Below are 21,609 nucleotides of genomic sequence, written 5' to 3' on the forward strand. Positions count from 1 at the left end.
TGCCAATAACAACATTTGCACGCGCACTTTGAAGTCTTTATGTGTGAGGTGTAGGCAAAAACGTTGTATTTTCTCAACATCAATGGCGAAAATGGAAACACAAGCAGATGCGTTGGATTATTTGTAATTCAGGGAATTTCCAGAAACAGGTATGTGGTGAAATTTGTACTGTTTTTTACAGGTTTGGTGATATAATCTTTGAGCTGACAGTATTTGTAATGGGGTCGATGAAATACGATCAATAACACAGCGCAAATGAAATACAGGTAGCTTTAAACCTGAAATGTCGTTCAAGCATGCACTAGACAGGAATTGTAACCTGTATGATTTACGATGATATGACAGACAATATCTGAAATTAGGGACTGATATTGATTTTGAATATCAGATTATATTTATTTATATTTTTATTTATCCGACTCGATCAGCGTTATATGGTTTTTTTCTATCTATCCCTTAGGACATATGTAGTATTGTATGGTAATAGGTATATACACCTGTAGATTGTACCAATGGAATCAATTAGATTTAAAACATACAAAAGCTATACCAGTTTATACAAATATATACATGCACAGTATAATTTTTTTTTTGAAAAGTTTTATAACAGGCTTATGACACCATGAGTGTGTTCTACAAATTGATTATATTGACACTCTTTTATGCCCCGCCCTTTGGTTTAATTAGTCATTGCCAGTGTGTTACGGATACATGTCTTTCAGGCTATGACACTTGTTGGATCAAGAATAAGAGAAATTATCAAGGGTCAGAACTTATATTTGGACCTGACATATGACATACCTTTGCTAGAATTGTGATGCTTGTCGTCCTGGTGGATAGTTTCCAAAGGGACTGTATTCTTTTAAGATATTAAAAAGTGCCCGGTAGAGTCTTCATTTGACATCAGTGCCTTGCAGTGCCATGAATCATGACCTCACAATATGTGGAATTAATGTTTCTGAAAAATAAAACAATTTAATTCATTGTTAAAACTTTGTAAAGTGTGCCAATTTTATAACTATGCCAGGTGCCTGTAATACTTAATGACTTAAGTGAAGAATTGGCTTTAACATATGAAGGCTGATCTGACTTATATATAATTAGTTGAAAACTTAGTTTTAGCAGTGTAAAATAAATACAAATTAAAACTTATTAGTCCTTGTGAAATAGGCTCAAGGTCAGTGGCATTACTCTCTTTGGGGTATTTATCATTTGTCAAATATTTATTTTAACATTTTTGACGATAGTGATTTTATAATTCAATTTTTTGTCAAGTAATTGAATGTAATTCTTTTCAGAAAATTATGCAAGAACCAGTGGCCAAATTCTATGTTGATGTGTGCTTATTGCTGTCACTTTTCATTAAACTACCAATACTCCTTACATTAACACAATAAAAAGTATATTTTATATTTCATATCATTGCAGCATATTTTGAAGCTTCTCCATGGAAGATAAACCATCAAGTGTCTCCTCAAAGACCTTGTTTTCAAAAAACACTGACCATGCACTCAGTGTACTTTAAAATGCACTGGCTGTTTAATGTGAGAACTTGAAAAACAAAACATCAAAAATGCCTTCAAACTCACACAACAGACGTTGGCCTGAGACATATGGCTTTTCAATCTATGGCCATGCTCCTTGCTATGTTGTATGGGTCGAACGAGGCAGCATTGCCCACAGTGCAGGAGTCATGGCAGGAGATCAGATCCTGGAGCTCGATTCCCATGATGTCTCTAACCTTTCCACCGAGGCCTTGAAAACACTTGCCAAGCACAGTCGAACTTCACCCCCTGCCCTGGGAGTGGTGTCACGTGTGCAGTATGTTGAACTGAATGCTTCACGTCGCTATGGATATGGCCTTAGTCTACGTGGTTCTCTGCCAGTTGTGGTGGCCTCTGTGGAGACTGGGGGACCGGCTCACCAGGCAGGGGTCAGAGAAGGTGAGCTTTTCTATTAAAGTCCAGTTTGAGTTTAATTATGATTTCTTTGTTTTAATCCTTTCTTGTTAATATTTAATGGTGACTTGATTTCAGATCAACAGGAATTGGACTCCAGACTCTAGACTTCAATCTCAGTTTAAGAAATTGATTGTGGGAGTACGTGAATGAGGGTGAAAGATGCATGCTGAGAAATTAAAAGTCAAACATCTGTGCCTGTATCTATTTATTATTTGACACTTATAATACCACTGTGCATAAAACATTGATCAGTAGGCACATAAAACAGTTAGTTAATAAAACATTTGAAATTCTAGCTAGTAAAACCAGACATGAACAGAAAATTTAACCTTGTAAAGCTACAGCTCTGAATTATTGCTGCAGCACATGATCCCCTAAAATTCCCCCAACTCTCTTTCCTTTCACAACAGCCTGATAGGCCAGGCATTCAAACATGAAAGAATGTTCAAAGAGTGGTCAGATTTGGAAGCTTTGCACTTAGGGGCCCTATAGACTTAAAAAGATAACATGCCATAACTTATTGATAAGACACTGGACCATTGTTATTTCCATGCTGTGAGCATAGCAATAATTAATCAGTAAATAGTGAACGTATTGCATGTTCGAGATATAGTGAATGTATCAAGGAAGCATAGCAAAGGAGCAGTTAATGCGGGTAACATTTTAAGTGAAAAGACATAAATAACATTGAGTGATAGATTGTTTAAATGTTTCTCCTTTTTTCTGATGTTTCCTCTTGTTCCTATATTGTATGCCATAAGTATTTATGTGCCTATGATCCTCTCTCTGGTTTTTCAGTATAGTGTTATGAAATTACTCCATTACTTCCTGTATTCTTTAAATATTGATAAATGTTCCATCACTTATTTTAAAGGTGATATAGTTCTTGAAGTAAATGGAAGAAAGATCCGCAACTTCAATGTGGTCAAGCCCCTCCTGGATGCCCAGTTGAATAAGCTCACTTTGGCCATCATTCCTATCAACAGGCAGACAAGCACTATGGAGACCAAGATGAAATCTCAGGGAAGTAGAGTACAGAAGGCAAAAGAACTATTTGGAAAGGTAACTTTTATTTCTATAAACTGTTTCAGGCTTGTAGTACTTGAATTTTCTGCGTTTACCAAGTTGTGCATGGATGAATTTATTATTAACATAAACTATAACAGAATATGAGCACGAGGGATTTGGTGATTACAAAAGCTTAGCTAAAACAGTGGTTTGCTGACAATTATTCTGATGGCTCTTGTTTGAAAGTGCATAAAATAATATTGGTCATGATGAACTAGCAGCATAGTAGTCATGACACAGAACCTGCATTGGCAAGTGCTAATTGCTTTGCTTTGTTTGCTTTCCACTGAATAGTGATATGCTAGTAATGTTATACTTTTTTCCTTTTTTGGAACCATTTTTCTGCCACATGTGAAAGTTTTGTCTCGATTTCTTATGGGAATTTTGTGGTGGGTATTTAAATACTTTCATTGATTTTTGTATGATATCTTGGGAAATTACTTATTTGCAGTCTCAGTGAAACCAAAAAATACAGTATGTATTTGATCATTAGCAGGAATGAAAGTTTAGTTTATTTATATATTTTAATGCAAACAATAAACAACACAAACCTTTATCCCATTTTAATGTTTTAAATGAAAATTCGGGTTTAATTTATAAAAAAAGCATACTTTGAGGATTTTATTTTTACTAGAATTCATTGAGCTACTCTCTGCTGGTTGAGAATCTACAGAAAAGTCTGCTTTCATACCAGTAATTTACCTTGTATTCTTATATATGTGAAAGAGTGAAAGTCAATCAGACTTGAATGACAATAAACTTGACCTTTCATACAAGTTCATTTTCAAAGGATATAATGTGCTATTTGTGAGTAATAGAAGAAGTCAATACCCATAAATGTCTTTGTTCTTACACAATAGAATAAGTATTGTTTTGACTTATCTCTCTTCAGTTGTATCCAGCTGTTGACCTTTTTTTAATCCTTTTAATAATCATGTATTGATTTTTGAACATGCTAGTGAAGTGACAATAGATATGGAATAAACATTTTGAAAAAATTATCCTGTAGCAATTCTGAAGTGAGTTAAAAAGAGAACAACTGTAGTAGGAAGACAATAACAACACAAAACCTACTACATGTGTACTAGCAGTCATGTTTTCAATGGACTAGTTCTAAACACCAAAAGAATATTTTTTGTTCACTACTGTATGTTGCTGATTTATTGACCTGCATTTGAAGCAGTAGTTCAAGTGCTACTGCAGAAATTACCGCTCACACAGGTATTAATTTTTTATAAGCTGAAGGGAAATCAATACCGTATATGTTGATTAACAATTCAAATGGGATGTTCAATATATCCCAGTAAATGGGCAGTGTTGAGTGTGCTTTTAGGATAGCTTAAAGATTACCATCCCCTGTGGCTTCACAACCCTTGTAACAAGTGCAGTATTTCTTGTAGTATGAAATGTATTGTTGGCCTAGCATTTAGTGTTGTTTAGGGTCAAAGGGAGGCTCAGATTTCTATCATTTGAGAGTGCTTTTTCAACAGTTGTCAAGTACCCTGCAGTTTTATTGTTGTACGTGTCTGCGTGCTTCTCCTCATGTAAAGAATGCCTCCTTTAGTAGCAATAAAACGTATAACTAAACGAAATGACTACAGCAAAATTCAATCATTTCTTTGATTGAAAAGAAGGTGTACATACAACTTGAAGCTCATCGCCAAAATATTTCCCAGTTTAAATATCTGTTCTGGTATATGGTTGTTGTTGTTGGCAAGGTCAATCCATTTCCATCATATGCATATACATGCATATGTTCTAAAAACTCATAAACGCTCATATGCAAGTCATTTCACTGGAACTCTCAAGGTCATATGTAAAAAGATGAAATACTAATTAGGAATATATATAACAAAACTGCTTCTTTTTGTCAGATGAATGATGTACTGGGCAATGATTATGAGAAGAAGATGGCAGTTGTTGGTGTCCTGAAACAATATGCTGAAGATAGACAGGTTGATAAGTTTGCCAGAGCACTAGCCATACTTCTGAAAACTGCTCATCACAGGAAACTCCTCAGAGATATTAGGTAATACTTGATGATACTCTCCTACCAAATCCTCACATCATTAATGATTGTAGAATTTACAAGAAAAAGAAAAAGGGAAATTTTTGTATTCAATTTGATGTAAAAAGCCCAGAAAAAGCAGATGTGAAAAGCAGCACAGAAATGCCAGACATCTTTGATGAGTTCAGAATTAAATTTTAAATGTATGTTGAATAAGATACAAAGTAATAAATTAGAATAATTATTCATTTTTCTCTCTTTCATCCTCTGCAGTTAAATGCTAACCCCTTTTTTTCACAAAATGTTATATTAAGATATTTTGAATGCACAGGCTATTTGTCCCACTGAAGCACAGAGTGCGGTTTGATCAGCTACTAGAACATGATCCTCAGATGTCTGACTGTGACACAAGTGATGTATCTAGTCACCCGGACTCTCCCAGATCTCCAACATTTAGGACAGAATCAAGGTAAGACTAACTTATTCCACTCATTCATTTGTACCATGAATATATTCGTTAACATCTCTTTAGATGAATCACAAAGAAAAAAAATCCCACAACAAAATACTTCTCAATCAGATATAGTTATAAATTAGAAAACAATAATATTGTTAAACCTGAAAAAATTGTGCTGATTTAAAACTGTCCCCAAAATTTCATAAAAGCAAAAAAATAATTTAAAGTTTTTGCTTACAAACAGAGTTTATTATACTGGTAAAATTATCAATAGGTATAAAAGTTTTATCAGCAATATTAAAGTCTGAGGTTCAATAGGCGTGTGCAGTCAAGCATATTAGCACTGGTAGGCTGACCTTTATGGGAACATGAAACATGAACCATGTTGTACATATTGATTTTTATATATTTGGTGAAATGTAATATATGGCCTTTGGCTCTAAGGTCTAGGTCTCCTGTGGTGGTTTAACTTACCAGTATATCAAAGAGTTGTACTAATTTCTACATGTTGTTTGTGATATCTGAAAGTGACATGTACATGTTTTCCCCTCATGGAAGATATTGTTGCTGGAAGGTAGTTAATGGAGGTTTGGTGTAATTAGTCTTAGGAAATATATTGGTGATCCATCATCTGTGGATTCCAGCATCAGCCTTAAGTAACCATAGCCAGCAACTAAAATCTATGCTTGTTCAGACTGCAATCTGACATGGTAACCCATCAGCACTATGTATGCTTCAGTTCCATTATTAAAATTCCTGTTACATGCCTGATATTGTATGTAATTGTCCAGGAAACTGTATCAATGATTTCAGCATACAGTATTACAGTAATATATTGCTACTGTGCAGTATGTGGCCTGTTCACATTGGACACAGATGCACAGAATTTATTCAGACTTAATGCTTTCCATGAAGGTACTTTTCATAAGCAAGTGGATCTCTTTTAAGTATAATGTCAGTCATAGATTTCTGCTGATTGTACATGTAGGTTTGTGCCTGGTCACAGATCAAGGAGTGCTGGGTTGTTTACAAGAAATTTTATACTAGATTATATTTAGACTATAAAACATCTATCCTGTCTATTTTTGTATTCCACTGTGAACAAACCTGTAGTTACGGTATCACATGTTTATTATACTTTAGGGACCAGGACAAATTTTAAGATAATTAAAAGCAGGGCAGTTAATTCATTGACATTTTTATTGATTTCTTGCTGAGTGGATGGTAATTTCTACCTTCAGATACTATTCTTTGGAGTTAATTAAGCCATCCAATTGTTTCTTGCACATGAACAGTGGTTACGCAAAAGTTGTACTAAAACATCAATCACAAAGGAGGAAATTGTAATCAATGTGTTTGGTGGTACCGCTGTTCTACTCATTGAAACTAGTCATGTGAATGAATATTAACAAAAGGTCAGATATTCTTAGGTCCATATGTTCAGAGAAAAAAAAACTATTTTCCACTTTATATTTTTTGTATGTACTTTAATCTGATTGAGAGTTGATATGATTGATATGGAAGAAGCATTTGTCAAATATGTTTTTTATTTTTTATTTTATTTTTTGTAAAATTTTGGAAAAAAAACAACATTTGACATTTTCATCTTGAAAGAGATAGCCCATATTTCTTATAAGTTAATATATTTTGTTACATATTCTTTTCAAATCTTTACTTTAAGGCAGTTTAAATAAAAGGCTTATTAACTGCTCAGAAGTAAACACATATCTTAATTATGATACATGTAATTCAATTCCTTGTAGACATATTAGAATACAGCGTCCTGAAGATGGTAGCTTTGGCTTTATTCTCCGCGGTCACAACCCTGTACATGTGGAGTCTATAGACCCCGGGGGCCCTGCAGACCAGGCAGGACTGGTCCATGGGGACTGTATACTGAAACTCAATGGCCTGGATGTCAGGTAAATGTATAGGGATGATAACAAATTGACTGAAACTATATGAGAAGTATTTGGGAAGTCAATACTGCTAGCACTACTCTGGTGTTCTATTATAGATAATTCCAGTAGATGCACTGAATAGAGAAAATGCAACACTATTAATAATTGTCTGAATTACTCAACATAGTCAATACATTTGAATTTGATGTTGTAAATATATTTCTTTACTCTCTGATTTCTTAATTTTAGTATATTTTTGTCTTATTTACAAAAAGTTATTGTATACAAATGCATGTTGATATCAAGGTCTAGGAATACACTGGTGTCGGCGTCTTCTAAATTATATTTCAGTGTTCAAACTTTTTTCATTTCAGACATTGTAGCCATAGTCACTTAGTGCGTTTACTACAGGGCAGTGGAAGTTTTCCCACACTGGAAGTTCTGCATCAGTTTGACCAGAATGGATGTGAGTTCTGTTGTACTGATACCTTTTAATTAAAATTACCGTTCTTAATGCTTTTATCAGTCCAAAACTAGTTTAGAACAATAGTCCTAAAAATGAATAGATAAAAATCAGTATAAAAAAGTAAAAATCTAAAGTAAATGTTATCCACATCCCTCCAAAACTAGTTTAGAACAATGAGCTTAAAAAATAAAGAGATGACAATCAGCATTAAAAAAGTAAAAATCAAAAGTATATGTTATCCATATCAAGTGGAAGTCTCTTCATATTTAGAGTTTACATATTTCAGAGAAACTGCTTGAATCATTTTCATTTATATTTTCCACATGATTCAATAATTTCAGTCTCCACAGTGCGCCCTATGTCTGACCAGTCTTCCACGTCCAGTCAGACATCCTCAGGGTGGCTGACAGAGGCTAGCCAAGTGGTGGACAGGGAGGGGAAGAATTTTAAACAAAAAGTATGAATTACTACAATTACACATGTTGGATTGTTACATAATTAATAAGGATTAAACAAATTACTGATAAACCTTTATCTATGATAAAATTATCAAGCAGAGTTTACAGTTTTCATTAATAAGATGCTCAGATGGATGTTTTATAGTATTTTATGAATGGTTTTTGAATGATGTCCATTTTCATTGTTTTTATATATTTCATTTGATTTATTTTTGGTTTCTTTTTAGGTTGAATTTTTGCTCACTGGAAAAGAGAAGTCTTCTTTGAAAAAAGCACTGTCTAGATACAACCAAACAAAGTGAGTTTGCAATGCTCTCTGCTGTCATTGTTTTATGTGGCATATTGAAAAAACAAAAAGAAATTTCATGAAGCATTTGATATGCCAGTTACCATTTGAACATGGGCGGTCAACTTCCAGAAAATACAGATTAACAACTATGTAATTGTCAAATTCTATAGAATATTTCATGATTTCAGAACATCTAAAATATAGTTATGATTCCAGATAATTTGAAAATCTTTACTTATGATTTTCTTCAATCTTCTTAGAAACATCAAACAGTTTGTGAAGGAGATGTCTTCTTTACTGGACACTCCATCCAAGAGAACGCTGTGGGTGTTTGTGATCCCCATCATGTCCAAGGCACACCAAGACTACTGTATCAAGCAGATAGATGTCCCTAGGCATTTGTTGATGGGTATGTTTTAGAATATGTTAGAACTGATTATTTGTTGTGATTGTTGTCTAATTAGTTGTGGTTCTTAAGAAATAGTGTGCATCCAGTTTATATTGTTACTTGGAAGGTTCATGTTGTCTAGGGTGTTTTGTTCTTTTTTTGTGTGACCTCAAATCGAATTAACTACTTAATGTCCCTTTTTTATCTGAACTAACTTTATGATTATAATTCAAAGATTTTTGCCAAATGCTAAGTAATTAGTTTGGCAAATACTTGTTACTTCTACTCTTTGGTGATGGGAATAACTTCTAGGGGGTTTATACCTGTGATGTTATGTAAAACAGGATATAATAGAATGATTCCCATATTGTTCAAATCATTCAGTTGTTTCCCTTAATTTGATCGAACAATTCATTTAAAAAGTGTCTATCCTGTTTTATATTGTTGACAAACTGAAAGGCAAATGCAAAGCATCAAATTTCTTATTCCGTAAGACATTGCAATCTTATGAGGCACAAAAGTTTAGTTAATAGTTCTGATCAGTAATAATTAACGCTCTGCATTTTTGAGGAATTTTTTGTTTTGTTTAAAACTTGTCCAACAGTCAGTTGCAGAAAGATGCTTTGCAGTTGTCACAAATATCTACAAATGTCTTAAGATTTCTCTGTATAGTCGTGTGTTCTTCTCCCTGTAGATGTTGTGCAACAAAGTAGTAGTAGTAGCCGTGTCTCTGGCAGCAAACCTAACATGGTTTCCTTCATAGATGCTCTGGATGGGGAAGACGATAGCCCTCCACCACCACCTCAACAACAAACCAATGTTAAAAAGCCTTTTTTAGGAAGTAAGCTAGACTACTAACTATGGGTGTTGTGCCTCTCTTGCTTACTTTTACTAAGTTTTAACTTATCCCAAATAAGCTAGTTGTAATGCCTACTAAGTATGCTAGAATGCCTTGGTACTAATTTGAGTTCTAATGAGAAAACCAAAGGAAAGACATGTTGAAGTTTTTTTTTTCTGATGTCTGCTTTTTGATACGGATGTTCTTATGCCTTGATTCACTCTCACATTCTTTGGATTAGCTGGTTTGCTTTGGGTTTTCATCATTTTATCATTTCATCTAAGCAAAATTTTTAGCTGTATTAATAGAAAAGAATTTGCATTTAACCAAAGCTTATTTCAGATATTACATATTGTAATGTGAATCCAGGTTATTCATCTTTTTGAGTCCATTATGACCTGTTCTGCTGTGTTCTAGTTGGTCCCAGCCACAGTCCAGTTCCTCCTGACTGGGGTTGGGGTAGTGCCGACATGAATCAGAATGCCACACTGGGCTCGTTTAAACAGCAGCTGGACTACCTGCTGACATCCAGGGAAAGGTCTCTGTTGAAGAAAGCTTTACAGATATATGCAGAAAAGAGGTATGTTAAGGAGTAAATATATTGTGCATTTTGATAATTGAGTCAATAAAAAATGTATAAAAATACTGAAAGGAAATATTTCTAATGAACTTTATATGAAAATCAGCAAAGTGAGATTCAATTAAAAAATATGATGTTATTAAAGGTCAGAGTTAGAATTTTGGTTTAAAAAGCAAACAGTTTTGTTCAGTTTTAAATGTGTAATCAGTTTAATTGTACCACCAGCGTAGGCGCTGGCGGTACTCATGGTTTTAGTCCCGACCCGTATGTTCCGCCGGCTCCGCCGGCTCCTGCGGCTCCGCCGGCTCCTGCGGCTCCGCCGCCAAGTCACCGTTACCGCTTCTCCTCCTAGACGGTAAGGGCCTCCATACCCATCTCTTGGATTTAGGTCACCTATAATCTCAACTCGTTCCACGTAAAATTTGGGCTTTGTCGGTATTGGGGTCTAGGTGTGGCACTCATTGCAATGCACCCTTGTCCAAAAATGGCAAAATTAAATGCTAATTATCTCCCCTACGGAAGGAATTATGGGAAAAATTTCTACAGACAGCTTTCCAAAAGTCATATGTGTAGATTTCAAATATGCCCTTGGATTTGACCTTTGACCTTTATTTCAAGGTCAAACGGGCCAAAATTTTCAAAAAAACAAAATTTTTGCCGAAAAAAAATTTTTTTGCGCTCTTATTCAGACACCACACAGACTTAACTAATAATATTAATGGAAAGTGTTACCCTTCAGGTCATCTTTCATCTCCGTGAATTTGGGGTCAATCGGTGCATTTTCACGGGAGTAGCGGCCATAAGATATCAAAACTGAAAATTGTCTCTAATTCGGGAACCGTTAATGCTAGACACCCATTCTTTTTTGCATTTTGTAGAGCATGTAAAGCCCAACACTGGAGGTGGTCTCCGTTTTTTTGTATTCCATACGGTTTTCGAGTTACGCTTTATCAAAAAGTCATATACTGGTGGTGAAAGCAAAATGTGCGGGCTTGGCAAAGCAGACAACTTGTGGTCAAAAATGACATTATTTCATCAAATTTGAACATCTGGAACTTCAAAGCACCTCCCATTCAAGAATTTTGACCAAAATAACCTTTTCTTTATCTTAATTTTTTTCTGTAGGAAATTTATGGCACATTATGGTAACTCCAAAATTATACCATTTAGTCCCTTATATCTCCAAAACTGGCAGAGATAGGTCCATAGTTACTATTGAAGTTGAAAAGGAAGTCATATACTGGCAATCTAAATGTGACCTTAAAATTGACCTTTGACCTACTTTTCACCATGAACTGAACTTTGTAAATTTTGCATCCCTTTTATCTCCAAAACTGGCAGAGATAGGTCCATAGTTACTATTGAACTTGAATAGGAAGTCATATACTGGCAATCTGAATGTGACCTTAAAATTGACCTTTGACCTACTTTTCACCATGAACTGAACTTTGCAAGTTTTGTTTCCCTTTTATCTCCAAAACTGGCAGAGATAGGTCCATAGCTACTATTGAACTTGAATAGGAAGTCATATACTGGCAATCTACATGTGACCTTAAAATTGACCTTTGACCTACTTTTCACCATGAACTGAACTTTGTACATTTTGCGTCCCTTTTATCTCCAAAACTGGCAGAGATAGGTCCATAGTTACTATTGAAGTTGAATGGGAAGTCATATACTGGCAATCTAAATGTGACCTTGAAATTGACCTTTGACCTTCTTTTCACCATGAACTAACCTTTGCAAATTTTGTTTCCCTTTTATCTCCAAAACTGGCAGAGATAGGTCCATAGTTACTATTGAACTTGAATGGGAAGTCATATACTGGCAATCTAAATGTGACCTTGAAATTGACCTTTGACCTACTTTTCACCATGAACTAACCTTTGCAAATTTTGCTGCCCTTTTATCTCCAAAACTGGCAGAGATAGGTCCATAGTTACTATTGAACTTGAATAGGTAGTCATATACTGGCAATCCAAATGTGACCTTGAAATTGACCTTTGACCTACTTTTCACCATGAACTGAACTTTGCAAATTTTGCTGCCCTTTTATCTCCAAATCTGGCAGAGATAGGTCCATAGTTACTATTGAACATTGATAGGAAGTCATACACTGGCAATCTAAATGTGACCTTGAAATTGACCTATGACCTACTTTTCACCATGAACTGATCTTTGCAAATTTTGCTTCCCTTTTATCTCCAAAACTGGCAGAGATAGGTCCATAGTTACTATTGAACTTTAATAGGAAGTCATATACTGGCAATCTTAACGTGACCTTGAAATTGTCCTTTGACCTACTTTTCACCATGAACTGAACTTTGCAAATTTTGCTTCCCTTTTATCTCCCAAACTGGCAGAGATAGGTCCAAAGTTACTATTGAAGTTGAATAGGAAGTCATATACTAGCAATCTAAATGTGACCTTAAAATTGACCTTTGACCTACTTTTCACCATGAACTGAACTCTGCTAATTTCTTTCTCTTTTAACTCCTAACCTGGCAGAGATAGGTCCATTGTTACTATTGAACTTGAATAGGAAGTCATATACTGGCAATCTTACTGTGAAATTGACCTTTGACCTACCTTTTGATGAACTTAACTTTGATTGTACCATTTTAAGTTATATATTTTTTTTTTGCATATTTTGAAAATTCTTATTGATTGCATTTTTACAGCTTGTCAAGCAAAAGACTGGTGGCTGTGTCCCTTATTTTGTGTATGTGGGGGTCTATACAAATGCGCTTGCTCCAGCTGGTGGTACAATATTCGGAGGCGGTATCGCCTCTCTGATCCTCTAGTTTATTTTAAAAATTAAATTCAAGGTAAAAAATTAAATGACTAAACAAATAATCATAAGATGTCAATTTGAAATCACAGTATTCTTTATGTGTCTGTTCAGGAACATCTACCACCTGATGGAAGACGTGTGTGCCATCCTGGACACTCCATCCAAGCAGGCCTTGTGGTACTCCATATTGCCTTTGCTATCAGAAACACATCAGGAAGTTTGTAGAAAAGAACTCAACATTCCCACACCAGACCAACCAAGTAAGGAAAATTCATTTTACATTTGTCTCATTGTGCATGTAGGTGCATCTTCCAAGACTTTTCCATCTTCTACAGTATTTTTTTATGGCCTTTAAATAATTTTCAGAATATTTTGTCATCCATGTCATTTTCTAGGTTGTTTCATGTTTCCCCCCTTCATTCTGTTACTTTTACAAACAGCTGTATACAAAGTTTTTTGATAGGATTTTAACTAAGTTAAATTTTGACAAACCATAGAGGCGTCCTTCTGAATAACATATTTTCTTGCTTATAGAGGAACATATTTTACTTTCACCAAGCAGATTTCTTATATACGTTTGGGAAGCAGATTTTTCAAATTGCTTGTGTTTTGTAGGTCCACGAGGGGAAGACCTAAATTATATGTCAGACAGTAGTGCATCATCTGGTGTCCCCAGGGGCTTCACTCCAATGGACAGCTATATAGGAGAGATTACACTCCCTGCTGCCCCCAAGGAGGGAGATGTCACTTTTTATAACCAGGGTGATGAATTTAATTTTGGTATGCACGGTGTTGCACTTTTTGTGCACCTTTTGTGTTGTCTGTTTGCCTGTAAATTTATTGGGCTGATTCACTGAACACTTTTTGATTCACTTGATTCTTGTGAAGAATTGAAAAAATAATGAGAGGTCCTAGTTTAAAAAAATGATGATTACTTGTTGTTTTGCTTTGCATGGTTGTACTATGTTTACCATTTGAATTGGTTAACATGGACTGAAGAAAACTGTGTAACTAGTGGTTTTCATTTTTTCAGTGGCTTTTTGCTATCTTAATGTGTTAGAATTTTACACATTCATATTGAATGAAAACTAGCACACCTTCCATAATGCTCTCTTGGTTATATTTCAGTGGGTGAAGCAGCAAATTTATTGAAATCACCACGTGAGGTAAGATTTATCCTGTTACAATTTAGTTTAGAATAAGTGACAAAAAAATAATAATAAAGAAGTGTGTATGAAATAAAAATAAGGGAAAAATGGGGTTTCGTGTATGTCTTTGACTTCAGGGTTGAACAGTATACTTTGATCAACCTGTTTCTTTCTTTCATTCCAAATTCATAATTTGCATTACTTTTTTTTTCCTTTGGTAATTTACGATTTATTTTTTTTTTCATTTACCATCTGCAGATTGAAGAAAATTGCATAAGTTATTATATGACCCAATTACTTTTTATATTTCCAGATGACCGATTCCTCAGAGTGGGACAGCGACTCGGTAGTCCCGCCACTCCAGCCGCGTCACCACAGACCCAGTTCACCAACTCGCAGACTCTCTTCTCGTGGAAGCTATGATGTAGAAAGAAGATCAAAATCAAAGATGAATGGCTACTCTGGACCTGTGAAGACCTCTAGCTACAGGATGACACAAGATGGCCTCTCTGTTGGGGTCCAGGTGGACAGTACAGACTTTGCCCAGGAGAGAGAATACACTTCACATAAAGGTGAGAAATGAGCCCATGACCAGAAGGATCATTCTAAGATGTGCACATTGCTTTAATTTAGAATAGGACATGTAAGAAAGTGACGTATGGTCATCATTATCAATTCCTTTTAAGCCAGCTGGCATTGAGGGCACCAACATATTGAAGGTGCTGATACATTGTAATTAGTATGCACTGTTAATAAACTTTTGATACTGCAGCTATCTTCATGATCATATAGGATAGTCTTTCATTATGCAGAAGTAATCTAGTTTAACCCATGAAGCCTACGCCCCCCTAAAAAAAAAGACATATATCATCAAAGTAGACAGAATTCTTAGTATCTGTCCGATTAATTATTGTACTGTGTTGATTTTTAACACCACAGGTCACAAAAAGACTCCCCGTGTGAAGATAGTAAAGGACACCGAGTGCCAGACAGGTCACGTGTCCAGGTTATCCTATGGTTTTGAAGACCAGGAACTGACCCTTGACCCCGAGGACAAGGCACTGCATAAAGTAGCCAACAAGGGCAAAGTTCAGATACAGCAACATGGCGGCCTACCAATTCGACATGGCTATGAAATTATACCCACTTCAAAACAGAATGGCCATAATGATAATCATGATAATTCTGGGCATGAGCACTCTGGATATAATGATAACCCAACAAGTAAAGGCGGAGGGCACCGAAGAAGGAACATGGGTGGTGGTGAGGCTGGGAGAAGGATGGATGCTTTTTTAGAGGTAGATTATGAAAGCGATGAGACTTTGACCAACGGGAAATCAGGCAAAGGTCTTCGCTCTCAGGATTCCTTCAACTCCAAGGCTATGCATGCATTGAAGGCATTGGATGATGTGGTAGCCAATGAAATCTCAGACATTGATACATTGTCATTGGCACCAAGTGTGCCCCCGCCTCCTCCTCCTCCCCCTCCTCCTCCACCACCCCCGCCGCCTCCACCACCACCACCACCTCCAAATACAGGTTAGTACGTGGTTACTTAAATTGATTGGTATTGAGATATACATTTTGATATATATATTGGAAAAATCATGTAACCTCAACACCTTATAGATATATGTTAAATGGTCCTTTAGGTGGTTTGAGGTTTAAAATTTATAGTGAAAACCCCTAAGATATTCAGTTTTCAAAGTTCTACAGGTAACACCCCTTCTATGTATTGTCCTTAAAAGCAAAGTGACATATTGATTAACAAAAGTGCACATAAATGAAATAAAATTCTAATGTAAATCTTAGGTTACCAAAAATACAATAAGGACATAATTAATATCGATTTTATTCAATTCGTTTCAGCTCGCTCGGAGGAAACTCCCCAAATGAATGTGAAGAGAATAAACTGGGAAAAGGTGGAGCCACCAAACATCAAGAATACAATCTGGGGGCAGGTGAATGTGAGTTACTGGTTTTTCACTGCTTTTATAGGAAATAGGCACCCTTAAGAGTGCAGGGCAAGAACAAATGATCAGCAGGCACATAGGCTCACGCTGGCATGTGAAAGTAATACATTTCAATCCCATTAAATGAAAATGCCAAATTGATTTGTTTAATATATAATTATGAAAATTTAATTTGAGTTTTTTTTTTTTTTTTTTTTTTTTTGTCACTTTTGGCATAAAAAAAGGATTTTCAATAAGTCAGTTGATTCAATCAATTGACAAAAACACCAGGAATTCACTGATATGCAGCTAGATACACTGTATGCCACACGGTAATATTCATTTAGCATATCACCATACCATAGTTACCTTGGTGAGGAATGTTTAGATGCTTCAATCACAGATCCTTGTCAAGTTATTCCCTATTCAAAAAATTATTTCACTGCTGTAGCCTCTCCGCCACCTTGTTTGTCCTTGTAGATTTTCACAGTTTTAATAAAGGATGCATTTTTATGAGAAATTTACACATTTTTTGCTTCAAACTTACTCTCAGCAGTTTTAATTGTGGCATTGAGGATTTTAAATGTATTGCACGTCAGTTACACTGTAGTACATAATTTTTGTGTAAACAGGGCTGTGAAACAGTTCTGACCTCCTCCACGCTTTTGCATCAGGATTTATAAGGGTTAATTGTGGCTGCTATTTATTGGGCATTTTCCTTTCTTCTAGATAAGTGAAAATGACTACCTGAATGATGTTGTCAAGTACCTTGAGTTGGAGCAGCAGTTTAGTGCCAGGAGACCCAAGTCAGGTTAGTAATTGTGGTTGAAATCTTAACAAACCCCTTGAACATGCCCTGAAACACATGTAAGAAGCTTCTTGACTACTTCTGAACATTTTCCACCATTTCATACTTATTTTCAGGAGATATTTTAATAATTTAAAAATGTATACATTGTAATGGAGAGGTACAGCATATTCAGGAGTTTGACCTTTTTCAACAAGTAATAAATGAAGGTGCACTTTGTTCAAAATACTTTAGGCCACCTCTTCAAACTTTGTGTTATATCTTACCAGCTGTACCAGTATGTTTTGAGAGATGTACAACTTGATAGCTTGAATTTCATGTAAGAAGTTACCTGTACAGAGTCCCACACTCTACACGGCCAACTAATTAACTTCCATGTAAACAGCAGAAATTGCACTTGTGAAAAACTTGTGAAAGAGAGTTTAGTTACTTTGTAATACTTATCAAAGCATACATGTAGCTATGCAGCTGTATTGCTAAAATACAGTGCTTGATGTGAAAAAGTCTTTTGTTTAAGATTTTATATTTGAAAAACAAAACTATCATGGTACTTTGAAGATTTATGATCTACATTGCAGCACAGTCATTCACTGGTCAGAAGAAAGAGACTTCAGATAGCATACTCAACTCAAAGAAGGCATATAACATAGGTAAGTCATGGTTGATGAGCTTGTTTAAGGCAGGAATAGAGTAGTTTCATAATTTCTATAAAATTAGGCCTATCAGATATTTTACATAATTTGAAAAAAAATTATAACACTTTCATTATTGAATAATAACATTGTGGTTAGACTAGTTCATATTTTGGTTTCACTCAAATTGCTTAATTTTTTACAATGAAAGATAAATAGGTGAAAGTATTTAGGTCAGTGTAAGTAAGATAGCATTTGGTGAAAATGGTGTATTGGGCAAAGTAACCCTTATGCCAATTCAACGCTGACTTAATTTATTCCACAGCTATATTGTTGGGCCATATGAAGAGAAAGGCTGTAGATATTCGTGATGCTTTATACTCCATTGATGAGAACATCCTGAAGCCAGAGGTGCTCAGGCAGCTCTTGGCTTATTCACCTAACTCTGATGAGGTGAGCTTAAAACTAGGGAGTAGAAATGATGATGATAGCAAAAATAACACAATTATAATAATGTGGTAATGACTTGATGTTTTCCATGACCAAAAATTGTCAAACTTTCAGATATATTCACAAAAATTATTAAATTTCTGTTTAGCATTTGTTGTTCCTTTATTATATAGAATATAACTATAGAATAGCCTGCTTTTTGCTATTTTTGCCATCATGCAATTGGAATGTTCTTAATTTAAGAAAGTATGTTTTAAAAAATACAGTATCTGTAAAAATCACCATTTTCTCCCATTGAAAAGATCAAGTAATTACTGTACTGCTAAAAGCAATGGTGATGATGTTGTTGATGATTATGTATATAGTAGTAATACAAAACTGATGTTTATACACTGTCTCTAAGGTGGAGCGGTATGATGCCTACACTGGCTCTGTAAGCAGCCTCAGTAAACCAGATCAGTTTGGCTACCAGGTATTTAAATACTGTTTAAAAATTTACTTACAATGAGTTTTTGCAAGATCTTAAAAAATTATACAGAATGTGTAAGGAAAAAAAATGCATACAACCTTATATACTCTGATCACACAGTAATTTAAAGTAAAACCTCTTCTTGGGGTTAATCTATGATGTCAGTTTTTCTGAAATCTGCCTTTTACATCAAAGGTGGCAATATCATCTCAATAGCCGATCAACATGTACATTTACTTCTTGCAAGTTCCACTGATTCATTTGACTGAAATGACAAATGTATTTTGTATTTATAGATCAGCAGAGTCCCAGGGTTTCAACAAAGACTTCAGGCATTACTTTTCAAAGTGAATTTTGCTGAAAAAGTGGAGGAAGTCAAAGAAGTATGATAACACCTTAGGATGGCATCTTTATGCTGTCAGCAGTACTTTTAAAATTATGTTTACATATTAAAGATTATTTAGAATCTAATGAGCACTTAGTACTTACTGAAAAAGTTTATTAGCTTTGTATATTTGAACAATAAGTTTTTTAGATGGGATGCGTCAGGTCTCCTGTACATTAAATTGTTACGTATAAAAGAAAAAACTGATAACAAATGATAATGAGCTTCATGTTCTGGACACAGAAACAGATAGACATGATTGATTTTAGAGCATTGTTTTTTTTTAATGTGATTGTGAATTATTCTGTTGTGTCTGGACCTCATCATTTGGAATCCATAAACACAAATGTGTATTTGTAATCTTTCAGAGTTTAAAATGCATGAAAAAAGCATCTCAAGAATTACGACAGAGTAAAAAACTAGCAAAAGTTTTAGAGGTATGTGTATGTGAAGAACACCTATTTCTAACCATGATTCATTTGTAGAAAAAAGTAATTAATACTAAAATCTACCACAAATTTTGACTAGTTGTCCTCAGGACATGACACTTAGCAACCATTCTGATAGCATTAAGTTTTTAATTGAAATTAGAAAGTGAATAGTATGTCCCATAAAAGACTTGAGTAAGATAAACAGATATGTCTTAAAAGAATATTTAATGTATTTTGTGCACCAGAAAAAAAGATGAGGTCATCAGTGGAAATTTTTTTCAGCTTGTGTTGGCTATGGGAAACCATTTGAACAAAGGCAACCAGAGGGTGGGACAGGCAGCTGCTTTTAGGATTAAATTCCTGACAGAGGTAAAACTTTTTGTTTTTTTCTGTTTTCTAGTTAAAAGTCATTTTTTGGTTTCAAATTAAGGTTGAGTGAAGTTTCTGCCTAAGGAAATTCACTGTTTACAAATTTGATGAATTTTTGACTTTTTTTGTCGAAACAGCACTTTTGTAATTCCAGCTTGACATCACCAAGACCAGTGACAACAGGTCCACATTCCTGCATGTGTTGGCCAATGCTGTCCACGACAATTTCCCAGATGTGCTGAAGATGAGAGATGAGTTGCCCTCTGTGCCAGATGCCGCAAAAGGTTGGAACATCTAAGTTTTGTTAACTTAATGAAAAATGTTTTACGTATTCAAAAGTTCAAATGAGAAGGAGTCATATCTTAAATGATGTGTCCCTTGTTGAAAGACGTTATTCCACATTTTATACTTTTACAAGAAAAATTGCAAGTCAATTAGGTTGCATTCAGATGATGGAAGTTGAGGAAAATATCTTATTACCCAACTTCTTCTTAGTAATGATGCTTGTCATGAAATACTCATTTAGATATGATGTTTGTCCATGGTTCAGACTGGCTCTCCATCTGTTAATCTGTCAACTGTCTCACAGTCAAAAAGCAGGGGCGGATTTAGGGCGTCTTCTGGGTCTTCCGGAAGACGGTCAGATTTTCAAGTTTACATTGACGGGTATCCATTTTTTTCTGTCGGAAGACGGTCAAAAATGAAGAACGGATCAACAAAGATAATTTGGAAGACTGTCAGAAAATATCTCTGAATCCGCCCCTGAAAAGCATAAGACTATAAGCTATAACGTCATTAGATATATTCTAACCTTCAACATAGTCATGAATTGCATTCAGAATTACTGCAAAAAACAAAATTTTACATTTCTGTTTACATGTTTTCATTTATTTATTTTATGTTAAACATAACAAGAGAATAAAGTTTGCTCTATATTTCAGTGACAGAGTCAGGTATAGAGTTACTATAATTTTTTTTTTTTGTCATGGAAATAATGTTTAGCTGCACCTGCATATTAATAGTGCACTTTAAAAAATGTCATCAGACAAAGGACACAACTCCAATCCTTGCCCTCTTAGATCAGGTTGCTTGGCTTATTACATGTAGACACCATTTGCAAAATAAATGATTTGCATGTTCCAGCAATTATATTACCAGCTTCTTTGTAAGTTTCTTTGAATATTGCCAAAGCAATATTGACTTCTTTCTGTGGCCAAGTGTAGTTAGAGCAAGTCAAGTTTACCCTTTCCTTCTCCTATTACCTCCAAAGATACAGTTAATTGCGCACATTGGCAATTTATTTGCATGCTGAAAAGATGTTTCCTTATTTGCTGCAGATTAAAGTTCTGTTGAAACAAAAGTACTGCCATACATTTATTTTGTTTTATTCAATGCCGGCAGCTTGCCCATTAGTCATATTAAAGCATGAAGTAAACAGAAAATGATATTTAGAATCTGCTTACTTAATATTGTATAGAAATGAACTATGTACTAAACTATAAAGTTGGAGGAGTATTTGATCAAGTCAGTTTAATTGCATGTTTTGTTGAGTCCAATCCTGCTACCTTGTAATTTTTATTACTGGGATTCAATGTTTTTTGTCATTCTTCTATTTCTTTTTGTGACAGTAATATTTTGAAAGCAATTTTTACATTTAAACTTAATTCATAAATTGATTATGAGGACAAAATTGTATTTATGGAGTAAGAGTGAACAAGTTAAAGTTGCTGATAGCAGCTTAGCCGAAAAATCTATAT

At 34.9% G+C, this 21,609-nt stretch overlaps 1 protein-coding gene across 5 annotated transcripts in view; it reads left to right on the forward strand.

The window, feature by feature from the left end:
* The window catches only part of LOC106163915 (delphilin), a 25,523-nt gene continuing 3,914 nt past the window's right edge, over nt 1–21,609 (forward strand). For 2 of the 5 annotated variants that reach the window (XM_087004195.1, XM_087004198.1), the window contains exons 1-27: nt 1–149; nt 1,429–1,943; nt 2,836–3,023; nt 4,904–5,058; nt 5,369–5,506; nt 7,258–7,416; nt 7,770–7,861; nt 8,203–8,318; nt 8,547–8,617; nt 8,869–9,017; nt 9,691–9,837; nt 10,252–10,414; nt 13,320–13,468; nt 13,824–13,988; nt 14,337–14,374; nt 14,670–14,928; nt 15,296–15,895; nt 16,226–16,323; nt 17,038–17,119; nt 17,695–17,766; nt 18,074–18,201; nt 18,602–18,670; nt 18,964–19,050; nt 19,421–19,489; nt 19,766–19,852; nt 20,007–20,136; nt 20,794–20,805. In XM_087004195.1, the coding sequence (XP_086860321.1) occupies nt 1,574–1,943; nt 2,836–3,023; nt 4,904–5,058; nt 5,369–5,506; nt 7,258–7,416; nt 7,770–7,861; nt 8,203–8,318; nt 8,547–8,617; nt 8,869–9,017; nt 9,691–9,837; nt 10,252–10,414; nt 13,320–13,468; nt 13,824–13,988; nt 14,337–14,374; nt 14,670–14,928; nt 15,296–15,895; nt 16,226–16,323; nt 17,038–17,119; nt 17,695–17,766; nt 18,074–18,201; nt 18,602–18,670; nt 18,964–19,050; nt 19,421–19,489; nt 19,766–19,852; nt 20,007–20,136; nt 20,794–20,805 (3,793 nt within the window). In that variant the 5' untranslated portion in view covers nt 1–149; nt 1,429–1,573. The remainder of the gene's footprint in view (nt 150–1,428; nt 1,944–2,835; nt 3,024–4,903; nt 5,059–5,368; nt 5,507–7,257; nt 7,417–7,769; nt 7,862–8,202; nt 8,319–8,546; nt 8,618–8,868; nt 9,018–9,690; nt 9,838–10,251; nt 10,415–13,319; nt 13,469–13,823; nt 13,989–14,336; nt 14,375–14,669; nt 14,929–15,295; nt 15,896–16,225; nt 16,324–17,037; nt 17,120–17,694; nt 17,767–18,073; nt 18,202–18,601; nt 18,671–18,963; nt 19,051–19,420; nt 19,490–19,765; nt 19,853–20,006; nt 20,137–20,793; nt 20,806–21,609) is intronic. The other 3 variants (XM_087004197.1, XM_087004200.1, XM_087004199.1) reach the window with 3 other exon arrangements.

Source organism: Lingula anatina, chromosome 2 (assembly GCF_051362555.1).
Source record: "Lingula anatina isolate TDL-2025a chromosome 2, LinAna3.0, whole genome shotgun sequence".
Lineage (NCBI taxonomy): Eukaryota > Metazoa > Brachiopoda > Lingulata > Lingulida > Lingulidae > Lingula > Lingula anatina.